Consider the following 18386-nt stretch of genomic DNA (forward strand, 5'->3'; position numbering starts at 1 on the left):
CGCAATGGATATGATTCAGGGCATTAGAAGTGTTGTGTGTAGTGTTGGGAAAAAATAGTGATCAGGGTTGGGATTCACATAATTTACCTACCAGTTCACCCAGCACCAAAAATGTGAGTGTGGGCGTGTGTACGGCCTTCTGCGCATGTGTTTTCCTTACACGTGCGGCTTCCATGCATGCTTATGGCTAGAAAGTGTGGCTAAATAGGACGGCATAGTGTCGACGTGGGTGGGCAGCCCAGCTGCAGGTCACTTCTACCGGTTAGCCCGAACCGGTCTGAATCAGCTGAATACCACCTCTGATAGTAACTGGTTGCTGGCTGCTGATTCAACCCTTGCACAAAATGACCAAAAACCCTCTACGCAATTCAGACAAAATTGCAAATACAGAGCAGTGACTTTGGAGAAGCAGTTGACCACATTTTTTTCCAACTGCCTCCCTTGGACTCAAATTCCACTATGCTCATCAGTGTCTCGTTGTCCACATCGAAGTCTGCCAATTGCAAAGTCCAAATAAATTATCAACAGGACCTCACATTAATCACAAGAAGAAGAATCTTTCTGTTCTCCAGCTCTACAACTGACTTGCCCTTCACAGTTTTGGTGAAAAGTGCATCCTGTTTTGGTCGCCACAATGTATAAAAGATGTGGAAACTCTAGAAAGAGAGCAGAGAAGAGCTGTTTAACTTATACATATTTTGTATTTTATGTGTTACATTTTATGTCATATTGTATACCTTATTTTAATTGTGAAGTGTTAATACCACTTTATAATGCCTTGGTAAGGCCACACTTGGAATACTGCATCCAGTTTTGGTTGCCATGATGTAAAAAAGATGTTGAGACTCTAGAAAGAGTGCAGAGAAGAGCAACAAAGATGATTAGGGGACTGGAGGCTAAAATATGTAAAGAATGGTTGCAGGAACTGGGTATGTCTAGTTTAATGAAAAGAAGGACTAGGGGAGACATGATAGCAGTGTTCCAATATCTTAGGGGTTGCCACAAAGAAGAGGGAGTCAAGCTATTCTCCAAAGCACCTGAAGGCAGGACAAGAAGCAATGGGTGGAAACTAATCAAGGAGAGAAGCAACTTAGAACTAAGGAGAAATTTCCTTACAGTGAGAACAATTAATCAGTGGAACAACTTGCCTTCAGAAGTTGTGAATGCTCGAACACTGGAAGTTTTAAAGATGTTGGATAACCATTGGTCTGAAGTGGTGTAGGGTTTCTAAGTGCCTAAGCAAGGCGTTGGACTAGAAGACCTCCAAGGTCCCTTCCAACTCTGTTATTCTATTCTACAGTTTCCTGCAAGCTAGTCCAGTTGTTGACTTCTGTTTCATGATCTACCAGATGTTCCTCAATGGTCTTTATAGCTGATGCTTCTCACAATGTGCATGTTTCATTTTATGCTTGTTGTTGTTGCTTCGTGGAAACTATTCTTCTTGCCTCAGTCCCTCAGTATTTCATTTATGCCTCAATTACATTTTCAGAGCCGTTTTAAAGTTGTATCAGCACTCCCTGAGTTTGGTATTTGCGGTGAAACAGATCAACTCAAACCCAAGACTCTTGTCTAACCTTACCCTTGGGTTTTTCATCTGCGACAACTATTTTGATGCGCAGTGGACTTACCGTTCCACGTTGGAACTGCTCTTCCGATCAAATCAGTTGCTTGTCAACTACAGATGTGCTATCAATGAGAATCTCGTTGTGGCCATCATTGGTGGATTTGGTGCTGATATCTCATTCTTCATGTCAGATATCATAAGCCTTTATAAAATCCCCCAGGTAAGATATATGCATGGATATGTAGGAAAACTCTTCCATATGGCAAAATGGAAGGGAACGGGGAACAATTCTATATCAAGTAGGAAGTAGGCTATCTTTTAATGATGTAGCAAAAGGGCCCAATAACATTTGGGAGTTGGATTTAAGCCCTATCCGATGTACTACATTGAAAGTTGTTAGTTAAAAATGGTTTCTGAAAAAGGGAGCCGAAGCTGAGAACTTCAGGTTTACAGATTAACAGAGTTGGAAGGGACCTTGTAGGTCTTCTCGTCCAATCCCCCTACACCATTTCTGACAAGTGGCAGTCCAATCTCTTCTTGAAAGCCTCCAGGGATGAAGCTCCCACAACTTCCTAAGGCAACTTCTGTTCCATGGGTGGATTGTTCTCACTGTCAGAAAATTTCTCCTTATTTCCAGGTTGAATCTCTCCTTGTTCAGTTTCCATCCATTATTCCTTGTCTGGCCTTCGGGTACCTTGGAAAATAGCTTGATCCCCTCCTCTCTGTGGCAGCCCTTCAAATATTGGAAGATGGCTATCCTGTCTCCCCTGGTCCTTCTCTTCAGTAGACTAGCCAGGCCCAGTTCCTGCAACCGTTCATTGCATGTTTTAACCTCCAGTCCCCTAATCATCCTGGTTGCTCTCCTCTGCACCCTTTCTAGAGTCTCAACATCTTTCTTATAGTGTGGTGACCAAAACTGGATGCTGTATTCAAGGTGTGGTCCTACCAAGGCTTTATAGAGTGGTATTAGTACCTCACTTGATCTTGATTGTATCCCTTAATTCAATGGTGGGATTCAAGTAATTTAACAACCGGTTCTCTGCCCTAATGATTTCTTCCAACAACCAATTTGCCAAACTGTTCAGAAAGTTAACAACCACTTCTCCCGAAGTGGTGTGAACTGGCTGAATCCCACCACTGCCTTAATTGAAGGTGCTCATCTAGTTGCATGTTGACTGTGACAGTGTCCATCACACTCTTGCAGCCACACATAGGGGGTTGTTAGAGTAGCAATAGCACTTAGACTTGTATACTACTTGATAGTGCTTTACAGTCCTCTCTAAGCAGTTTACAGAGTCAGCATCTTGCCCCCAACAATCTGGGTCCTCATTTTACTGACCTTGGAAGGATGGAAGGCTGAGTCAACCTTGAGCAAGTCAGAATCAAACTGTTGGCAGTCAGCAGGATTAGCCTGCAATTCTGCATCCTAACCGTTGCACCACCATGGCTCTTGCGTTAGGTGTATCTTCTTCAATGCCTGAAGACAAGGCACGATATGAATCTAAGAAATAAACAAACAGGGTAGAGTTCCATTTATTTAGCTTTTAGTGAACATCAACCATAATGTTCAGAGTTTCATTAACAATGGAAAATGGAGGCCCATGAAAGGAAACAGGTTGGAAAAAAATGTATGTATTGGCACGTTCTTTAAGAAACAATGCCTTTCTCAGATTAGTAGAGACAGTCCAATGATAAGCAACCAACTGCACATTGTATTTTAGCTTGCTTATGGCTCATTTGCTCCCAAGAAGCAAGGGACAAAGATGGCTGCTACTTTTTATCGCATGGCTCCCAATGAAAGCCTTCAGGTTGCGGGGATTATCCAGTTGCTGAAGCATTTTGGATGGACCTGGGTTGGCCTCTTAATTCTGGATGATGACAGCGGAGACAATTTCCTCCACGTTCTGGAGCCGCTCCTTTCTGAGAACAGGATCTGCGCTGCCTTTGTGGAGAGATTTCCTAAGCAATCATTTTTCTTCATTTTTAAAGGCCATACAATGCAGCGCTTCGCTATTTCTTTGGTCGACGCCAAAGTCAACACATTCGTCTTCTACGGGGAAAGCAGCACCGCAATGCTTCTGTTTCTATTCATGAGATACATAGACGAAAGCCTTGGAAAGCTGTGGATTTTGACAGCTCAAATAGACCTAACATTAACAAATGCTCATCGGCCCTCAGATCTGCAATTGTTCGATGGAGCCATTTCCTTTGCTATACACTCCAACGCGTTGCCAAGCTTTGATGAATTCCTTTGGGCCATCAAGCCATTCCAGACCCAACGAGATAGTTTGTTCAAAGAGTTCTGGGAGCAAGGTTTTGATTGCTCCTTTTCAGGAGGTAACGAATCGTTGGAAAGTGATGCAGCATGTACTGGGAGGGAAGATCTAAAAATGCTTCCTACACATTTATTTGAAACAACTGGCCACAGCTACAGCATCTATAATGCAGTCTATGCAATAGCACATGCTTTTCATGGCATGGATTTACTTAGGTCTAAATACAGAAGAGTAGCAGAGAGCACAAGGGACGGCCTTCAAAATCAAGACATCTGGAAGGTAATCACTTGTGAATCAAAGGCCGTCATTGCAAGGAGCAGATTGGAACAATTAGTACCATGTATATTGAACTTCGCTCTCAAATTAGTGAGGAAGGAGTAACAAGTAACATACACCAGTGGTGAAATGTAAAATTTATTACTACCGGTTCTGTGGGCGTGGCTTGGTGGAGGGGGGTAATGTGACTGAGTGGGCATGGCCAACTTTTTTTTTTAACTTTTAAAACCATTTTTTCTACCACCTCTTTGGCCAAAGAGGTTGTAAAAAAAATACTTTTAAAAGCCTCTGATGATCAGGCAACTCAACTGGGATCGTCAGAGGCTTTTAAAGCATTTTTTTCTACAACCTCTTTAGCTGAAGAGGTTGTAAAAAATATACTTTTAAAAGCCTCTGATGATCCCAGCTGAGTTGCCTAATCGTCAGAGCCTTTTTTTCTTTTAAAAGCCTCTGATGATCCCAGCTGAGTTGCCTGATCGTCAGAGCCTTTTTTTCCTTTTAAAAACATTTTTTCTACAACCTCTTCGGCCGAATAGGTTGTAAAAAAAAAAAAAAAGCTTTTAAAAGCCTCTGACGATCCCAGCTGAGTTGCCTGATCGTCAGAGGTTTTTTTTTCTTTTAAAAGCCTCTAACGATCCCAGCTGAGCCGCGCGATTATCAGAGGCATTTTTTTTTTAACTTTTAAAAGCATTTTTTCGGCCAAAGAGGTTGTAGAAAATATGATTTTAAAAATAATTTAAAAAGCCTCTGATGATCGTACAGCTCAGGTGGGCATGGGGGGGGCAGGGAATTTTGCTACCAGTTCTCCAAACCACCCACCACCATCGCTACCGGATCAGGAGATCTGGTCTGAACTGGGAGCATTTCATCCCTGACACACACTCCATTTTTGTCTCTCTTATGGAACCTCATAATTATAATTTGTGTCAGGATTCAGTGAGAGTGTTTATGTTTTTCTTTTTTTTTATGCCCATAAATTCACCCCCTCTTTTTTGTGGCAGCCCCTTAGATATTGGAAGGTTGCTATCATGTCACACCTAGTCCTTCTTTTCATTAAACTAGACATATCCAATTCCTGTAATATTCTTTGTATGTTTCAGTGCCCTAATCATCATCTTTGTTGCTCTTCTCTGCACTCTTTTTAGAGTCTCAACATCTTTTTTATATTGTAGCAACCAAAACTGGATGCAATATTTTAAGTGTGGTGTTACCAATAAAGTGTTATTAACACTTAATGTGCTTTTGATTCTACCTCTTTATTAAGGCAGCCTAGGACCACATTCTACCACAAATCCATTATTTTGTTTCCTCTTCTTTATTCCTTCTCCTTTTTATTTAGCTTCACTGGTTCCTTCAAGGCCTTTCATTCAATAATTCCCTTGGAGAAACTGTGTTCATCGACCGTCATGGAGAAGTGCTTTCTGGATTCGATATTACAAATGTAGTCATGTTTCCAAACAATTCGTACCATAAAGTGAAAATCGGAAAGATGGATCCCAAAGCACTTGATGGAGATGAATTTGTCATTCAGGAAGATTTAATTGTGTGGCCCAAATATTTTAAGAGGGTATGGATTTTGAGAGATTTTATTATTTTGGATGAAAGATTTGGAGATCAGAGATAAGTTTCATTGCGCAGCTGTCTTTCAGCTCCTTTAATCAGTTAAAATTATTATTATTATTATTATTATTATTATTATTATTATTATTATTATTATTATTATTATTTATTGAATTTATATCCCGCCCTTCTCCCTGAAGGGACTCAGGGCGGTGAATAGCCGAAAATTAAAATAACATACAATATAAAAGTTAAGATAACTAAAAATAAATTAAATTAATCGGCCTCCCAATTTAAAACCCCAAGCTATACAATTAAAAAACTAACCCATAAAACCTATTCAGGCCAAGCCAGCTTGCTGAAATAAAAACGTCTTCAGGGCCTTATGGAAAGTGCGGAGATCTGGAATCAGCCGTATTCCGGGAGGTAGCTCGTTCCAGGGGGCGGGTGCTCCCACAGAGAAGGCTCTCCCCCTGGGGGCCAGCAGCTGACATTGCTTGACCGATGGCACCCTGAGGAGGCCCTCTCTGTGAGAACGTATTGGCCGGTGGGAGGTTATCGGTAGCAGAAAGCAGTCTCGTAAATACCCTGGCCCTAAGCCATGGAGCGCTTTAAAGGTGAGAACCAACACCTTGAAGCACACCCGAAAGACCACCGGGAGCCAGTGCAGCTCGCGCAGGAGAGGTATTATATGGGAGTGCCATGTCGCTCCCGTAATCACCCGCACGGCCGCATTGTAGACCAGTTGGAGCCTCCGGGTGCTCCTCAAGGGGAGCCCCATATAGAGAGCATTGCAGTAGTCCAGGCGAGAAGTGACGAGAGCATGAGTGACTGTGCATAAGGAATCCCGACTCAGAAAGGGGCGCAACTAGCGTATCAGGCGAACCTGATAAAAATGAACTATTCTGTGTTCAAAGTATAGCTGTTTATCCAGTTGTGGGGTAATTATTATTAGGAATAATTTAGAAGACTTTTGGGGGTGGGTGGGTGATGGAAAGCTTTGCTGTTACCCCCATCTCTAGAAAAAATGAAATAAAATTCAGAGATAAAAAAGTATTATTAGAAATAATTGGGTAGAATATCTTTCTTTCTTTATTGATTAGCCCTTGAGCCATATCAAAATGGAAAGTTCCGGAAACAAATTATTACCAAAATTTGATAAAAGCAATTTAAAATGAAATTGGAATAAAATACGATTTAAAATGAAATTGGAATAAAATACAGTCTAAAATGAAATTGGAATAGAGTACAATAATTTAAGATATAGATCAAATATGATAAAATTATATTTCGGCGTCACCCCTGCAATCTACTCCAATCAGTCCCATATATGCAGATCTCAACTGAACCATTTTGCTTAAGTACTGTGTTGTGTTAAATGTTATTTTCAGATTCTGGCTGCACATAAGGGAAGTTGTTTTGATACGGTTATCCCAATAGGTCATTTGTTTGGTATATAGACCAAGGTACCTATCTCTCACCCTCTTATACAGACAACAATCAAATAGAGATATCAGAAGGGGTCCCACCCAGGGGTCGGCTTCAAAAATCTCAGCAACGGGTTCGCTGCAGTGGTGGGTTGCTCCAGGTTCACACCGGTTCTATAGAACTGGTAGTAAAACCGGCAGGAGGCTCCACTGACCCTGACATCATCAAAATGTGCAGAAGAGGGTGCGTGCGCGGGCGCTCGCTTTGCTTGCTTGTGTGTATGGCCTCATCAGGGGTGGGTTCTAATTTTTTTTACTACCGGTTCTGTGGGTGTGGCTTATTTTGTGGGTGTCACTTGGAGGTCATGTGACTAGGTGGGCATGGCTAGCTGGTCAGAGTCATTTCTGGAAGGTCCTCGCACTTACGACCAGTCCTCTCACTTACGACCCGACTCATTTGTTTGCTTTTAACACTGATCAGCTGTAGGATGGCCCTTTGAAGCCCCGTGGCAAGAGTTTAAACAGTTTTTTTCCCTCTAGTCATCAGCTGGGACTCAGGAGGCAGCAATAGATTGGGGGTGGGACCAAATAAAGGGTAAGAATAACGTGGGTGGGAGGGCGGGGGGGGAGAACCAGTGATGTCATCACCGCTACCGGCTCAGCCAAACTGGACCGAACCGGGAGGAACCCACCACTGGGCCTCATTGCTAGCTGGTAGTAAAGGTAAGTAGAACCCACCCCTGGTTCACTGCTCTGTTGTTGGGTGGGCGTGGCCATGGTGGGCGTAGCCTAGTTGGACTCCTGCACCACAGCAGGGGGGGGAAAAACATTTTTTGCCCTCCCCAGGCTCCAGACATTTTCCTGGAGCCTCCAGGAGGGTGAAAATGGGCGGCCTTCCAGAGGTCCTCTGGAACCGGCCCATTTCCGGCCTTCTGGAACTTCCGGTAGGCCCCTTTTTTGCCCTCCCAGAGCCTCTATGCAAGCCCTGTACTTACATGGCATCCAAAACAGGCCACATGGAGACTCCTGGGAGGGGTGGGCAGGTCCAGGCAAGTGTGGGATTTGGGAGTTCACTGAACTGGGCAGAATCCTAGCTAGAGGATCACCCGAACCCATGCGAACCCCCAGCAGCCCACCCCTGCTCCCACCCCTTTTTTGACAGGTCATGAGCCATTTGAGAACCAGTGAGCTGACAAATTTCGCATAGCCTGTCTTCATTGTGCTTCAGAGAGCAAAGCCTCTAACTTAGTTGTTGGTGTAATAATGGTGTAAAAAGTGAATAAGTGACTCCTAATGTCATGAGTGGGAAAAGATCAGATTTCATGATTCCTTTGATCTCTGCTACTCTGTTTGTGCAGGTAGATTACAGGACTGTCCAGTATTACTCCAGTCTTCAGTCTTAAATTCCATCCTGGTTTATCAACAGGTCTTGCCCCGTTCAGTGTGTAATGACCCTTGTCCTGCTGGCTATCAGAAGAAAAAGAAAGAAGGGGAGAAATTCTGCTGCTATGATTGTGATCCATGTTCCGATGGGAAGATGTCAAACATGTTGGGTAAATTATTCTACTCTACTCTACTCTACTCTATTCTACTCTACTCTACTCTTCTGCTCTATCTATCCATACACTCAACTCTACTTTACCCTACCCTACTCTACTCTACTCTATTTCTTCTACTCTACTCTCTGATATATTACTTTGTTTCAGTGCAAAATTGACCAGGTAGTAAATACCTCTGATTTTATTTATATATGTAGATGATTTATTTGCTCCATTGATTCTCATAAGATTTCACATGCATAAAATTGTACAGGAAAACATAGGCAAGGTTTCAGTCACACTGTAGTGGCCACTTTCTTGGACGTTTGGAACAAGTGTGAACATTCCCACTTATATGCATCCATGGGATGGGTCTTTAGGAAGCTTGTGGGATACATCCAGGGTGATCACTAACAGAGAAGATTGTCTCCCCAATAAATTACACTTAGGCATCATATAATGATCTAAGACATGTTTAAGACATGTGGATGTCATATGCCAAGACCCGGTGGCTTAGAGGTGGAGCTCTTGCCTCACAATCAGGAGGTTGTGGGTTTGATCCTAGGTAGAGGGAGATGTAGGGTCTCCTGCTTGGACAGGGGTTGGACTCAATGACCTGCAAGGTCCCTTCCAACTCTATTAATCTGTTAAATCCCAAAATCCCCAGCCAAAATTCTGAGAATTGAAGTCCAAAGTTTTTAAAATGGCCAAGTTTCAAAAAACATTTATACAATCTAATCTATAAATCTATAAATCATTTATAACTTGATGCTCCATCAGTCACAAAGGTTAGTTTCCATATCTCACTGGTTTTTCTCTTATTTGCAGACATGACTGCCTGTTCTGAATGTCCAGAAGATCAGTATGCAAGTAAGGACAAAGTTCGATGCATCCCAAAATCCATAACTTTTCTAACTTATGAAGAACCATTAGGAATCAGTTTACTTCTGGTGGTTGTTTTATTTTCAGTCATAACTATGCTCATACTTGGAATATTTATTAAGTATAAGGACACCCCTATTGTTAAAGCTAACAACAAGGACCTGACCTACACTCTCCTTAACTCCCTTCTGCTTTGCTTCCTCTGTTCTCTTCTCTTCCTTGGAAAACCTCTCAAACTGATTTGCTTCCTCCGACAATCAGTCTTTGGCATCATCTTTTCTGTGGCCGTTTCTTCTGTGTTGGCCAAAACCACCATGGTCATTGCAGCTTTCATGGCCACCAAACCAGGATCTGGCATGAGAAAATGGTTGGGGAAAAAACTGTCCACCTTAATTGTTTTTTCTGGGTCTTTCATTCAAGCAGGCATTTGTCTGGCATGGATGATCACTTCTCCCCCCTTTCCAGAACTTAACATGAAATCAATGACTGAAGAGATCATAGCAGAATGTAATGAAGGATCTGTTATGATGTTTTATCTTGTCTTGGGCTATATGGGGTTTCTGTCTCTGGTCAGCTTCAGTGTTGCTTTTCTAGCTAGGAACCTGCCAGACACATTCAATGAAGCCAAGTTCATCACTTTTAGCATGCTGACATTTTGTAGTGTTTGGTTGTCCTTTGTTCCCACCTACTTGAGCACCAAAGGAAAGTATATGGTAGCTGTGGAGATCTTCTCCATCTTAGCTTCTAGTGCTGGGTTATTGGGATGTATCTTCTTCCCCAAATGCTACATTATTTTGCTGAGGCCTGACCTCAACAGCAAAGAGAAACTTGTAAAGAAAAGGCGTTTCTGACTATTAAATCATGGCTACATTTGTTCTTGATGCAAAATGGAATTAGGAATCATCTTTTAAGAATAAAAACAGAGTTTTGTCACCTTACATTATTGTATATCCTTGGCATTTATAACAGTTTCTGTCAAATTCATATGCATGGAACTGGAAAATAAACCATTCACTGTATCATAAGTGACTCAGCTTTTAATAAAGTTTCTGCCAAATTTATTGATACCAAATATCCTTGGTATGTATAACATTGTGTGTCAAATTTTTATGAATGGAAATGGAAAATAAAATCTTTTACCACATATGTTACTCTGCATTTAATAAAGTGTTTTCTTTAGTTATGATTATTGATAGAACTTACTTAATGACCAGAAAAATTAGGTCTTTTTCAAAAGAAATTTGCTCTTTGGTAACCATTAACAACGATCTACCCGTGTTTCCCCAAAAATAAGATGGACTATCTTTTTTTCCCTCATGTATGAGAGGCCCACTTCTGCTTCCTCGCGGCAGGGCAGAAGTAGTGTGGTGTGCCAGTGCTGCCACCATGAGGTGGAGGAGTGGAACTGCCCTATGCGCCCCGCACTAGTTTACCTCAGGGCCTCCGCAGCCAGGCCACCTATACCCCAACACCTGCATCTCACAGCGGCGGCTTTAGCAGCCCCATCCAGCAGGAGCCCAGGTGGCCACTGGCCTACTTCTTCTGCTTTCTCGCAGCCGCAATCGAACAGGACTTATATTTCCTTTGTTTGAAGCCCAGCTGATAGGCATGGCAGAGCAGATTGCGGCACCTCAGCTGTTTTACAGTTGGTATGTAAAAACACGTGGAGCACACGTTTGGTGTGTGTGCAAGTGAAGTGAGCCCGCCAGTGGTGGGTTTCAAAATTTTTTACTACCGGTTCTGTGGGCGTGGCTTGGTGGGTGTGGCCGGGGAAGGATACTGTAAAATCTCCATTCCCTCCCCAGTCTAGGGGAAGGATACTGCAAAATCCCCATTTCCTCCCGATCAGCTGGCAGAGAATAGATGGGGACGTGGCCAGTTAGAATTTTTACTACCGGTTCTCCGAACTACTCAAAATTTCTGCTACCGGTTCTCCAGAACTGGTCAGAACCTGCTGAAACCCACTTTTATGATTTATCACTTATTTATTTATTTATTTATTTATTTATTTATTAGATTTTTATACCGCCCCCTCTCCCGAAGGACTCGGGGCGGTGCACAGCCAAAGTTAAAAACATACAATATAAACAATTAAAATACGTTTAAAACAGAATTAAATCTAAAATGGCTCCCCAATTTAAAATGCCTTACCCATACCCCTATAAAAGACGAATTTAAAATTTAAAAATTTAAAATTTCCACGTTTAAAAAGGGGGAAGATTTAGGCCAGGCCAGCTTGATAAAATAGAAAAGTCTTAAGCGCGCGGCGGAAGGTGCGCAGATCCGGGATCCTACGTATCTCCGGGGGGAGCTCGTTCCAAATCGTAGGTGCCCCCACAGAGAAGGCTCTCCCCCTAGGGGCCGACAGCCGACATTGTTTGGCCGACGGCACCCGGAGGAGCCCCTCTCTATGGGAGCGTACTGGCCGGTGGGAGGCTATTGGTGGTAGCAGGCGGTCCCGTAACTTGTTTGTATCTTATGATTAATGATTTGTAACTATGATTTATGATCTATGACCTATCACTTTGTTGTTCGTATGTGCACTGAGAGCTTTCGCATTGGAGACATATTCCTTGTGTGTCCAATCACACTTGGCCAATGAAGAATTCTATTCTATTCTATGTTTCTTGCCACCTGGGTGGAAATCGCCTTTTATAACATAGCCTACCATATGACTGGTTTGTTCCCACTCACGTATTATCCACTCACTCTTCCATTAATTTGGAATCAGAGGATGAAAAGCAGTCTTTGACCAATTAGTACAACCTTCCGCTTAATACACAGTTCACCAAAACATCTCTGGTAAATGACTATCAATCCTTTATTAGAAGAATTCCACAAAGGAAGACTTCACCATTTCATGTGGTCTCCAACTCTGGGTGTTAGACACCATCTTCACAATCCTTCAAATAGGGATAACACCCTGGAAATATTGCATTATAATTTTGAACATCCAAATGTTTAACTATTCCAGTGGACTATACCTCTCCCCTTTTTTATGACCCTGTAATTCCTTAATTTGGGGTAAAGTCAGGATGACTGGATAGAGCTGAGAGTTTACTGACTGGATGCCCTTCCTGATGCCACATGGAATTTGCAGCAGATAGTTTTTCTTTCTGTCCTAGGAGAGAAACAACTGCCGCTACCTAGGATTGAATTCTCAGCCTTCCAAGTGGGAAGTTAGTATCTTTACCACTAGCCCACCACACTGATCATTCATATATACTACTTCTGAACCATCAAAATACTACAAAGTATGGAAATATAGCTTCTCTGGAAGAGAGTTACATTTTTCTGGAAGAGAGTTACAGGAGAGGTACTAATACCACTCTATAAAGTCTTAGTAAGAACACATCTAGAATACTGCATCCAGTTTTGGTCACCACACTGTAAAAAAAAAAAAAGGTGAGACTCTAGAAAAAGTGCAGAGAAGAGCAACCAGGATGATTAAGGGACTGTTCTCAATGATGACTTGTATAGCATTTTTAACTGCATTTCTAGGTTCTACCATATCACAAGACCTAAAATGGACACCTAACATCAAAAATGTCATCAAAAAAGCACAACAAAGAATGTTCTTTCTGCACCAACTCAGGAAGCTCAAACTGCCCAAGGAGCTGCTGATACAGGTCTATAGAGGAATTATTGAGTCTGTCATCTGCACCTCCAAAACTGTCTGGTTTGGTTCTGCAACTCAACAAGGCAGACACAGACTTCAGAGGATAATTAGAACTGCAGAAAAAACAATTACTACCAACCTGCCTTCCATTGAGGACCTGTATACTGCACGAGTAAAAAAGAGGGCTGTGAAAATATTTACAGACCCCTCACATCCTGGACACAAATTGTGTCAACTCCTACCCTCAAAACGATGCTATAGAGCACTGCACACCAGAACAACTAGACACAAGGAGAGTTTTTTTCCCAAATGCCATCACTCTGCTAAACAAATAATTCCCTCAACACTGTCAAACTAGTTACTAAGCCTGCATTACTATTAATCTTGTCATCGTTCCTATCACCCATCTCCTCCCACTTATGACTGTATGACTGTAACCTTGTCACTGGTATCCTTATGATTTATATTGACTGTTTCCTAATATGATTTGATTGCTTATTTGTTCCCTATGACTATCATTAAGTGTTGTACCTTATGATTCTTGATGAATGTATCTTTTCTTTTATGTACACCGAGAGCATATGCACCAAGACAAATTCCTTGTGTGTCCAATCACACCTGGCCAATAAAGAATTCTATTCTATTCTATTCTATTCTATTCTATTCTATTCTATTCTATTCTATTCTATTCTATTCTAGTCTAGTCTAGTCTAGTCTAGTCTAGTCTAGTCTAGTCGATTTATTAAACTACTTGAAACATGGTGTCAGAATGCCTTCAAGCCCTTGAAGAAAAGCTGGAATAGGTTTTCAGGAGAAAAAAAGGCAAGTAAAGCAATGTATTACTCATGGACTAATTTTGCACTTTATATAAATAATTTCTTGAAAGAACAAAATATTTCTAGAGTATCACTCTCAGAGGCTCTTTTGAGGTTGATTGTGCACATTGGTTTCCTAAAGAGATACATTTGGGGAAAGTAAGAGATTTCAGCCATAAATATTTGGTTTAGGAAGAATCCGATTACACTTATGGGGAAAAAATCATATGTAAATGTTTTATGAGGAATCTATTAAAAAAAACCCTACAAAGATACAACCCAGGGGGTTCCTTTTGCCAAGATTAGTGTTTATTGACAATTAACCTAAATGACTATCATTAATGCTTTATGACACTGATGCAACACCTTTCCAGGAAATACTGAAAAAGAATCAATAAATCAATCTGGAAGAGGTTATAAAACCTTTCACTTCTGCAGTCGAAGGAAAAGAAACTCCAGAAGTTGTGAATGCTCCAACACTGGAAGTTTTTAAGAAGATGTTGGATAACCATTTGTCTGAAGCGGTGTAGGGTTTCCTGCCTAAGCAGGGGGTTGGACTAGAAGACCTCCAAGGTCCCTTCCAACTCTGTTATTCTATGTTCTATTGAAATAGGCAGGGTTTTGTCCCTTTTGATTGTAGTGGTGATTTCCATTCACTGGAATATGCTTGTCTATCAAACTTGCTTTGCTCATCTTGTTGATTGTATGAGACAACTGACAAAATTTCATGTGTTAGCTCAAAGCGTTCCTTGAATTTGCAGTTGATGCAAAATAGTCTCACAATATGCAGGTACAAATAATCCTCTTCTAGAGAAAATGTTGAGGGTACTGATCATACTGTGGTTGCTGGTTGACATGAAGTGCCGGACTTATGCCATAACTTGCCCAAGAAGTAATCCTTCTTCTGTCCTTCATGAATGGTATAATCCAGGAAACCTCCTCATTGGTGGGATCACAGCTCAGATTGTATATGTATTCGAGGAACTTCCCTTTGATGGATGTCCTTCACAGAAATCATCTCTGCCACCTCTGTAAGAAATTCTCCCCCCCTTTCTTTCCATGTGTCATTTGAGACACAGTGTAAGAATTTACTTTTTTTAAAAAATCCAGTCAAACTTCAACTAGACCTTGCATCATGATTATTGTGATATTTGGAATATCATTGGAATATTGGCCAGAAATTTCTTCTTCTTCTTCTTCTTCTTCTTCTTCTTCTTCTTCTTCTTCTTCTTCTTCTTCTTCTTCTTCTTCTTCTTCTTCTTCTTCTTCTTCTTCTTCTTCTTCTTCTTCTTCTTCTTCTTCTTCTTCTTTTTTTTTGAAAGCATGAAAGCATGAAGTTTTGGGACTACGACATAGACACAGTAATAGAAAATGAAGATGCTAAATTGTTCTGGGACTTTAAAATTCAAACACACAATCACCTTTTACACAATGCAACATATTGCAAAACTTAACCATTATTATTATTTATTATTTATTTATTTGTCAAACATGTAGAAGATAGCAGGTATAGGTGTAAACATAAACAAAGGAAGTAAGTACAGATAAATGGGGACAGTAAGACAGAAACGGTAGGCACGCTGGTGCACTTATGCACTCTCCCTTTATGGACATTTTAGGAATGGGGTGAGGTCCACGGTAGGCAGTTTGAAGTTGAAGCTGTGAGGCTGTAACAACAGAATCAGGTAGAGCATTCCAGGCATTGACCACTCTGTTGCTGAAGTTGTATTTTCTGCAATCGAGTTTGGAACGCTTTACCTTGAGTTTGTATCTATTTTTTGCTCGTGTATTATTGTGGTTGAAGCTGAAGAAGTCATTGACAGGTAAGATGTTGTAGCAGACAATTTTGTGTACTATGCTTAGATTGGACCACAGGCGGTGCAGTTCCAGATTATCCAAGCCCAGAATTTCAAGTCTGGTGGCATAAGGGATTCTATTGTGAGTAGATAAAGTCAATAGAGAAGATCTAAAGGCTTGGGTAGTGGGTTTGGGAGCATTTGGAAACAGCAGAAGAGAAGATAACAAAATGCAAAGACGTGCAAAGAGAAGTACAATGACTGTGACGAAAGAAAGCAAAGGTAATACCAATATAATTGGTGTCTTAGGTGCAATCTTAAAACCACTGGAGCACCACTAGAACAATATCAGCATTGAAGAAAATCAGCGTCAGTCAGCTGGAAAAAAAAAAGCAGCTTTAGTAGAACAACTTCCTTTCTGCTACAATACTTTTAACTACCACCCAACAGCACGATCTGCCTGTTTCCAGGTGCTTGGAAAGAATTGATATGTGGATAAAAATGGCAGATCCAGTTTAAGCATCAGTCTGATTGTCTTAGTTAAGGATGTGGTGGCTCAGTGGCTAAGATGCTGAGCTTGTCGATAGAAAGGTAGGCAGTTCAGCAGTTCGAATCCCTAGTGCCATGTAACAGGATGAGCTTCCGTTATTTGTCCCAAGTTCTGCCAACCTAGCAGTTTGAAAGCACATAAAAAAAAATGCAAGTAGAAAAATAGGGACCACCTTTGGTGGGAAGGTAACAGCATTCCATGCACTTTTGGCATTTAGTCATGCCGGCCACATGACCATGGAGATGTCTTTGGACAGCGCTGGCTCTTCGGCTTTGAAACGGAGATGAGCACCGCCCCCTAGAGTCAGGAACAACCAGCACATATGTGCGAGGGGAACCTTTACCTTTACCTGATTGTCTATGGAGATTCTCAGTCAACCAGGACCTGGTTGTCCTAAGGGTGCTTTTTCAAGGGGCAACTGGATTTTCTCTGATTTTCCTTGAAGCAGAACTGAAGAAGCTTCTTGGATAAGAAGCAAAACCCCTTCAAGGAAAATCAAAGTTGCCTCTTGAAAAAGCACCTTTGGGACATCTGTCGGATTCGGTGACTAATCATGATCTAGCTGCATTGTACAATTGAATTTAACAATTCATGCAAGCAAGATGAACTAAATGTTCCTCATTGATCTTTATATTTGATGCCTATCAAAATGTTCAAGTTTCATATGATTGTTGTTGCTCCACAAAATATATTCTTCTTTCCTCAATCCCTCTGTATTTCCATTTATGTTTTTAGATCCGTTTTAAAATTGTACCAGCATTCCCTGAGTTTCGCATTTGCGGTGAAACAGATCAATTCAAATCCAAGACTCTTGTCTAACCTTACCCTTGGGTTTTTCATCTGTGACAACTATTTTGATGCCCGGTTGACTTACCGTTCCACTTTGGACCTGCTCTTCCGGTCTGATCAGTTGGTTGTCAACTACAGATGTGGTATCAAGGAGAATCTCGTTGTGGCCATTATTGGAGGATTCGGTGCTGATATCTCATTCTTCATGTCAGATATCATAAGTCTTTATAAAATCCCACAGGTAAGATATATATGTATTGATGTGTGTGAAAACTTGTCCATATGGCACAATTGAAAGGAAGGAGAAACAATTCTTTCCCAAGTAGGGGTTAAATTCTGCGTCAATTATGCATCAAAATGGACTGATGAAATTTGGGAGTTGGAATTAAGACATACCTGCTGCAACATGTTAAAAATAATCTGTTAAAGAAAGCTACTAGTTTATGAGAGCTTCAGGTGGTCAGATGTAAGTTCATCTTCACCGGTGGGTAATTGTGTCCATCACAATTTGGTTTTCTCAGCCAAACCTGCAGGATTGTTTAGCGTGCTCTTTGTGTCTTCTTTTTTTTAATATATATATATTTTTATTGTTTTGTATCATATATTCAATTTCTATGTTGAACAGTGCATTTTCTAGGTGTCCAAGGTGTTAACATATAAACATCATCATAATCATTATAATCATATACATATAAACATATATGCGATAGTATCATTGAAAAGTATACTATCTTCCATTATAGTATCGATTATATAACCATCAAAATATCTACTCATCAGTTTTTCTTTCTCATGTAGTCCATATTTCACATAAATCCACTCCTCTAACCGTAGTATCTGTCAATTAACCATTTGTAGAATAGTTCCCATGTTATAAAATATTCTGAGTCTTCTTTTCCTTTGATTTTTAGAGTTAACCTATCCATTTCTGCACATTCCAGAATTTTTTTGATTATATTATCATCTGTAGGGGTTTCTAAATTTTTCCAGTATTGTGCTTATACAATCCTGGCTGCTGTTAGGATATGTAAAATTAAATATGTGTTATCCTTATTATAGCTTCCTGTCCAACAGTAATGTCTCAGGTTTTAAATCTATGTGTTATTTTGTCATAGTTTCCAGCCATATGTGTATTTTCTTCCAGTATATATATTTTTTTGCTTTGGGACATATCCACCACAGCCTGGTATTTGGTTGCACTTCCAACATTTAACAGATTTATTTTTATACATATTTGCTAATCTTGCAGGTAAATCATGCCATCTATAAAACATTTCGTTGAGATTTTCTTTAT

At 40.8% G+C, this 18386-nt stretch overlaps 1 protein-coding gene across 1 annotated transcript; it reads left to right on the top strand.

The window, feature by feature from the left end:
- Positions 1-1511: 1511 nt before the first annotated feature.
- Positions 1512-10374, top strand: LOC139324983 (vomeronasal type-2 receptor 26-like). Its single transcript, XM_070954769.1, has 5 exons — positions 1512-1784; positions 3286-4119; positions 5456-5683; positions 8530-8656; positions 9470-10374. Exons 1-5 carry the CDS (start codon positions 1749-1751, stop codon positions 10372-10374), a joined length of 2130 nt encoding a protein of 709 aa, XP_070810870.1. The 5' UTR covers positions 1512-1748.
- The last annotated feature ends 8012 nt before the right edge of the window (positions 10375-18386 follow it).

Source organism: Pituophis catenifer, unplaced genomic scaffold (assembly GCF_029215685.1).
Source record: "Pituophis catenifer annectens isolate HBS135680 unplaced genomic scaffold, rPitCat1.0.hap2 SCAF_15, whole genome shotgun sequence".
Classification (NCBI taxonomy): domain Eukaryota; kingdom Metazoa; phylum Chordata; class Lepidosauria; order Squamata; family Colubridae; genus Pituophis; species Pituophis catenifer.

Excerpts from the sequence above, each read along its gene's own strand:
- LOC139324983 (XM_070954769.1), top strand. The coding sequence starts at position 1,749 with ATGTCAGATATCATAAGCCTTTATAAAATCCCCCAG. Across the intron at positions 1,785-3,285 it reads GCCTTTATAAAATCCCCCAG|CTTGCTTATGGCTCATTTGC; the intron begins GTAAGATATATG and ends ATTGTATTTTAG. Across the intron at positions 5,684-8,529 it reads GGCCCAAATATTTTAAGAGG|GTCTTGCCCCGTTCAGTGTG; the intron begins GTATGGATTTTG and ends GTTTATCAACAG.